At 34.1% G+C, this 7,657-nt stretch overlaps 1 protein-coding gene across 1 annotated transcript; it reads right to left on the bottom strand.

Moving 5' to 3' along the window:
* Positions 1–2,889: 2,889 nt before the first annotated feature.
* LOC108473732 (ETO1-like protein 1) lies at positions 2,890–7,421 on the bottom strand. The gene is made up of 5 exons (XM_017775460.2): positions 6,368–7,421; positions 4,558–6,267; positions 4,048–4,339; positions 3,445–3,754; positions 2,890–3,359 (listed from the first exon to the last, which is right to left on the bottom strand). Exons 1-5 carry the CDS (start codon positions 6,496–6,498, stop codon positions 3,139–3,141), a joined length of 2,664 nt encoding a protein of 887 aa, XP_017630949.1. The 5' UTR covers positions 6,499–7,421; the 3' UTR covers positions 2,890–3,138.
* Between the last annotated feature and the right edge of the window lie 236 nt (positions 7,422–7,657).

Below are 7,657 nucleotides of genomic sequence, written 5' to 3'. Positions count from 1 at the left end.
GAATTCGAATCGAATCGAATCGAATATATTTGTTCGAGTTAAATTTTAAAAAATAATTTTGGGTCCTTATAACTCACATCACCTATCGTAATAAAATTTATCCACCTTAATTAAATTTTTATTAACTTTCATCACCTCATAATTTATTTATTAATCTTTTATATACGGGTTAGCTTCTTTGTTTGCTTAGTTGCTTCAATTATCCTCGATTCTTGTCACTATGTATTTTGAATTAAAAATATATTAGATGTAAAATGTGATTTTTAATAAAAATTATTTTAAAGATAAAATGTGAAATTGATACCAATATAAAATTTTAACATGAATATTTAATAGCATAATTAATAATTTAATTTTAATATAAATATTCAATATGACTAAACAATCCAATAATATAAATAATATAAAATGTGAAATTTAATTTAATAATATAAATAGTAGATATAAATAAAATTATTACTATTTATGTTTAGTGATTTTTTTTAGATAATTTTAATTTTTTATTTGAGAGTATAGGGTGAGAAGTAAAAATTTAGGGGGCAAATAAAAAGTTTTGGGAGATAAAAGTTTTGAAGGAAAGTAAATAGGGGAGAGTAAAATTTTGGAGGGAAAATATTAAAAAAAAATTGGGGGTGGATTTGGGGTAGATGGGAGGTGGGATTAAAAGGAAGTAAAAATTTTAAGAGAAAAATGGGAGGGAGTAAAAATTATGGGGGAAAATAAAAAGTTTTGAGTGTTTTTGGGAATAAAATTTTGAGAAAAAGTAAATGGGAGAGTAAAATTTTAGTGGTAAATGGATTTTGGGTAGATTGGGGGGTTGGGATTGAAGGGGAGTAAAAGTTTTAGGAGGAAAGTGGGAAGGAGTAAAAGTTTTAAGGGAAAAGTAAAAAGGTTTGGGAGTTTGGGGTAAAAATGTAAAATATTATAGTTTGATATTCGAATTATTCGAATTATTCGAGTTATTCGAATTCGAAAACTCAACTCGATTCGAACTCGAAATTCGAAAAAAAAATTTGAGTTGACTCGAATAACTCAATTAACTCGAATAACTCGATTCGTTTAACTCGAAATTTGAATTTTTTTTCAATTTTTTCGAGTCGAATCGAGTTTTGCTCACCCCTAATCCTAACTATTTGTGAAGGTGGTGGTGGGATGACACCAAGTGTAGGAAAATTTTGTCCAGAGTACGTAGATTTTTAAGAAAAAGAAATAGATCATAATGATACTCTTAAGTACCAAATTTTTCTTATATAAAATCATCCCTAAATAGACATGCACTCATTCTTGGACATTGGACATTTTTTGAAATTTTGGAATATTTTGAAGGAAAAGTGAAAAAATATGGACATCCTAAGGAAGGGTAGGATGTTGGTGGGACAACACCAAGTGTTAGAGAAATTTTTGCACCAGATAAGTTTCTAGGAAAGAGCGGTAATGATAGGATGCTTGTTGGACGACACCAAAGGGGTGTTTGGTTCGCCGAATATAATATTATGACTCATAATGTTACATTCTAGAATGGGATTATGATATTTAGATTTCAACATGCCAGCCATCCCTTAATCTCACATTACGACTATCCTATAATATGACCCATTTATTAGGTAATTTTAAATTACGGGCGTAATCTTAAAATTTGTACCAATTTGCTTTTTGTTTTTATTATTCTAATCAATTTAAGTTTTTTTCTTAAATAAGGTTTAAGACTAATTTAAAAAAATCTTAACAATAGGCCAATAGACACCATAATTACAATTATAATCATTATATTTTATTTCATAATTTATTTATTACTATACTAATTATGGTTAATGTTACAATTACTTTTTATGAATTATTATAATTATAATTTATAAATTTATTCAACACAATATATTTACTTATTAATATATAAATTGCAATAAAAATAAAAATTGTAATAATTTATCGTAATTTTATAAAAATTGAGACTAAAAATATTAAAATAACTAGTTAATTTTTTTAAAGACAAGTAAAAAGTACTCCCAGGTAATCTTACATTTCATTAACCAAATATCGGAATCTTAAATTCATGCTAAATGAATCAAGTAAGGTAATCTCATATTCCACCCGTAATGTCACATTCTTGTAAATCTATTACGGAACGTAATTTAAAATTTTGCAAACCAAACCCCTCAAATGTTAGAAAAATTTGTGCAAATGAAAAACTGAGTGGACATTTTTAAGAAGACAACACTTAGTGTTGAAGAAATTTGTGCATCAAATAGGTTCTTGGGGTATTGGTGGGACAACACCAAGTGTTAGAATGTATGCCATATAGGTTCTCAAAAAAAGAGAGATGAGCACCAAGAGTTAGATACAATCATATAGGTTCTGAAGAAAAAGAGGTGGGTCACAATAGATACTCTTATATGCTAAGTCTAGTCTTTTTTTAGACATAAAAAAAGTGAGTGGATATTCTTAGGAAATTTTAAAAGATTTTAAGAAAAAGTGAAAAATACAAAAACTAAGCTTAAGCCATGTTAGACATTAGACATCGTCTTTAAGAATAAAATTCAACAAGCTTTTTAGAAGAATAAAAAGAATAACACCAAAAGAAAATACTCATTAAAGAGAGAGAAAGTGAAAAGCATGTTAAAACTAACCAGTTCAATTCTTATATAGGCTTTTAAAACCTTCTAACCCCTTTCTCCCTTAGCGACGTGAGATATAATGAAATTTCTCATTTTTGAGGGAGGTTTTTTAAAAATATTTTCTGCTTCCAAAAACCAAATACTAAATAGACATTTTTAGCTGCTGGCCTTTTTATTTATTAATTAAACCATTATTCAGAAAAAAATAGTACTGAAACTTCCACAATTTTTGGCGTACGCAAACTTCATATATAGAATCAGAGTCATGAACTCCACATTATTAACGCGTCAAATTGTAAGCCTTTTGATTTTTTGGCAGAAGAAGATTAACATGGCATTGACCAAAAATTCTTACAGGATAAATTACAAAGTTAACATATCATGTTATGATGATGATAATAACTATAATGATATCATGCAATTCAAAATCTCTTCCCCCTTCCCTGCTTTTTCCATATATAAGTTATAATTTCCATTTTTTTCCCCTTTTGCATTTTTACCAAAAAAAAAAAAAAAAAACAGAGATTCATGGTTCATGGCTGTTGACACGGCTGTGAAGTTCCAACATTTCTTGATGGTTAGGATCAACAGAGAGAGCTGCTCGACAATCTCGAAGGGCAGCCAAGACATCACCAACATGCTCATGGAAGGCAGCTCGTAGGTGTAGAAGGTGAAGGTCTGCTTTAAATGTAATTGCCCTTGACAGTTCTGCAATGGCTTCCTTCTCCTTGCGGCTATCCATTAACACTGTTTGATAAACACAACCAAAACAGCCTTTAGTTCGAAAATTTGCTAACATGGCCTTTATAATAATATATGTATATGTTCTGACCTGCAGCTCGATACCGGTAAGGATATACCCTGAGTGGATCTATTCGAGTGACCATCTCAAGATCTGCCTTTGTGAGGTCACGGTCACAGTACTCGGACCTCTTCTCATATGCGGATGCATTATTTTTAGCCTTTTCAATAAGTTTGGTCATTTCAACATATGCGGTGGCCTTATCATTTTTGAGAAAATGGACACGTGCAAGGCCTTGATGGGCTCTCGTGTGACGTATTTTAAGGGCATTAATGTAGCAGTCGGCTGCTGAGTCTAATTTCCCACAATCAACCAAGACACTTCCCAGATTATTAAGAGCCTGAGAAAATAACTCAAACCAAGATTAGACATGCTGAAAACCCATGTTTTTCAACACCAAAATTGGAACCACGGACCACTAACAAGCACAACATTCGAATCTTTGGTAGAATGTGGTAACCATTTACCATCATTAGGGCAAACTCAACCAAGTTAAAAGGGAATAGGTTCCTAGCAAAACTACATGAAATTTGTCATGATGTAAGCCTTGCTATATATCAAGGCAAATATGGTAAAGTGTAGTTACATATAGCATATTTTCTGATGAAAGGGGTAGGGAAAAGGAAACCTTACTTGACCTTTCCGAAGATTATCTGAGGGGCATTTCAAGGCATTTTCAAGCAGTGAAATAACTGTTGAAGAACAAGATGAATCGAGACTAGAGTCAGCCAATGCATATGCTTTAAGGAAGAACGCCTCAAAGGATCTACTAATTTTAATAGACTCTTCTGCCTTTAGAAGCCCTTCCTCACAGTGACCAGTATCATATAGGATCCATCCCTCGTAAACCAGGCGTTCATGCTCACTGGATGCATGTCTACGAGCTAATTCTAAACTTCGCATCGCAGCATCAGGACAATTCAACCTGATCAAGTGAAGCCACAAGTTCTTGCAAGTCATTTAAGCATGACACAGCAAACCATACTAACGGCAACGGGGAGAAAAGATGAATTGAAAAGAAGGAGGGGGGGGGGGTGAGCATATATAGTGGATGCTATAAAATTGGGGGAGTAAAGCTGCAGACCTTTAAATTAAAATATCTTCTGTCAGAAGGTCCATAAAAGACTGGAAGTATGTGCATACCTGAGGAGAAGCAATGATTGTCTGAAGTATAAAACACCTTTTGCCCCACCAGATTCTAGCATCTGATAGATTACGGAGAGAGATCCAATATCGTCAACAGAAGACCACCTATCATACAACTGCATCCAACAATCTGCAGTTGTCCAACTGCCAACATGCTCACGCACAAGTGTACGGAGATGGGATGCTGCCACTCGTCCCTCAAACATTCTGTAATCTGGGGAAAGTGTTAGAATTGCCTGAACATCGCGAATGGCTGCTTTGTAATCCTCGATAGCTAAATAAAGACAGAATCGGAGTTCCATGCATTCTAATGCAAGTTTAAACCCAAGAACACGATTGATCTCAGCAAGAGCAGCTTGAACATTCTGTTTCATCATTAGGGAAGCAGCCCGATACATGTAGGGGTATGTGAGAGTTGGGTCAAGTTCGGTTGCTTTCTCAAGGTCTTCTGACCTTTTATCACCTTCACAGTATAATGACCTTTCCTGATACATCCACCCCAGTGGGTTAACAGAAGAAATCACAGAGCTGAGCTTCTCATAAGAAAAGAGTTTATGACCCTTAATGTAACCCAGTCTAGCCAAACCGGCAATGGAGTAAACATGACCCAAACTCACAGCTTTCTCAAAAAGACCTTCTGCTACATCATACTCTTTCCTCAGAAGCCTTACACATCCCAACTGATGAAAAGCTAGCAATTTCTCTCTATCAGTTTCAGCTGATTCAATCAATTGTTCTAGGAAACAAACAGTTTTATCAGATCGGGGATCAAGGTTCATAGCTACTTCACTTAACAAACAATACAGCGAAAATGAGGCCAGTCCAACCATGATTGATCTCTGTTGTCTATCTGCATGGCTAAATATTTCCACCACCCGTTCATCATTCAAACAATCAGGCAGTTCGTGTAAGAAAACTTGCAGACATGATGCTGCCAGGACAGGGGAATTCTGTTCGATGGCGTATTCCATAAACTCCACAGCATCATCTTTGGTGCAAACCAAAGATGCAAGTTTCCTATCACAAGCATCTTTGAGTCTTTCGCAACAGAACTTATTTGAAAAAACTAGTATTTCCAATAAAAGATCAGGATGAACTTCACTCAAACTGCCTGTGATGCTGAACTCACCAATTGTCCTCATACCCAATGGGGAGATATTGTTTTCAGATAAATCAATGTCCTGAGAAGACGACTCAGTGAAGTACCCATTAAGCATAGCATGAAATGGGGCCGAAAGAGAAGCAATCTTCTGCCTATCACAAACTATTATCTCATCACCAATCTTAAAGTTCACATTTTCCAGGCTCTTGTCCCCCTTCATCACAACAGTCTCCTTCGAACAGCCATTCACCTCGACTTGAAGCTGAGAAACATCTACTGGCCCAAACTCTTGTGCGCACTTATTGCAAGTCGCAAGCAAGTCAGCAATAAGTTCTTCTCCTTGCTTTTCATATCTTAACCATGCCCCAAAAACAAGCTTCTCATGGACAGTGCCAGCCCTCTGCCAAGCAGAGCGGAGGCTTCTTCGCATCAATTTGGTTTCTCCAAGGCCCCTAAAGATCTGAAATTGTAATAAATAAAGAGTCGACCTCTCTTGAGGAGAACATGACTCCATCTCTTCATGAATTTGAGCTAAAACCTCTACATAGTCAATAGGTTTAAAGAAGGGCAATATCGGTGGCTCAGGAACCTTGATAAATGATTCTCTACAGCAAATTTACGAAAACAATCTCAATTCAACTTCCAAAAAAAATAAAAAATAAATGGAAACTAGAAGAAACTCATTAAATCAAAACAAATACTTACATGGATGAAGAATTGGTATGAGAAGAAGATAATTTTGAAAGCTTCCCTCTTTCAACTTGGAGCCAAGACTGAGGGTTGATAGCATTAAGCTGTGACTCTTTACATGAATCAGAGGGAAAGAAAGTCCTCATTGGGCATAACAGATTAAACAAGTCCCAGATCTCCACAATAACCAAATAGGGTCTTCTTGCTCTTCTCTCTTTCCAAAACTCAAAAAACACACTCAAAGAAAATTTTTGAAGAAAAAAAAAATCCAGAACAGTTCCCTTTCTTATTTATAATCACACTACTACTACTGGGCTAAAACACCCTTCCCTCCCATCTCACCAAGCAATAAAACTTCTATTAAAGACATTTAATACAAGCCAACAAAACACCAGAAACAAACAATCATTCACTATATTTTCAGTATGGAGGATCTATTAAACAAACCGGTACAGTCTATAATTACACACAAGAAATTAAAGGAGAAATTGATTCTGTCCACTGTAAAAGAAAAATCAACTAGTCGAGGGTGTTAAGACACATCCAAACTTAATCAATTACCCAATAACAATTAATCGAAGATCTTTACCTCAAAGCAAACCAAGCCCAAAATAAAGCCAAAATGCCTTGAGAAACACACTCTTAGTTATGGAGAGTGAGAAAGAGATAGAAGAGAGTTGGACGAGGAAAAGCTGAGGTGAGGCTTTGGAGAAGGCAGAGGCAGAGGGAGATCAAAGTTTGAATCAAAAGGGAACAAAAAAGAAAAGAAAAATAAAGATAGAAATTCCTGAGTGTCCACTGCCTCCACTTTCCTATGCTGTTTGTAACGTTTCTTTTGTTTGGCAAAAGGGAAAGTTATATCTTGTTTTTTCTTTTTCTTTTCTCACTCATTTACATTGGACACCAGAAATACAGCTTGGAAGAAAATACCCCCCAAAAAAAGAAAAGAAAAACATAACTACGCTTAAATAATTGTAATAAAAAAATTGAAAGGAAAGAAAGTGGGATGGTCAGAGAGAGACTGGCAGATTAAAATAATTTTAGTAAAGGATTATTGTATAGTTGGCTCATGTACATCAATTTTATGATAAAATAAATGAATTTTAGAATAAAATAATTTTAGAATAAAAAAAGAATAAATAATTTCAGTACAAGTTTTTGAGCCGAAAAATATGGAACTTTTAAAGAAAATAAATGTCATTTAGTAATATCTTAAATCAATTTTCAATAAAATTAGATTTGTTTTTTTGGAAAATTTAGATTTATTTAATATTAAATATTATAATAAGGGTTAATATTTTTAAA

This window comes from Gossypium arboreum, chromosome 11, assembly GCF_025698485.1.
Source record: "Gossypium arboreum isolate Shixiya-1 chromosome 11, ASM2569848v2, whole genome shotgun sequence".
Classification (NCBI taxonomy): domain Eukaryota; kingdom Viridiplantae; phylum Streptophyta; class Magnoliopsida; order Malvales; family Malvaceae; genus Gossypium; species Gossypium arboreum.
The sequence above is the reverse complement of the archived record's forward strand: the minus strand, read 5'-3'. Positions and strand labels throughout refer to the sequence as shown.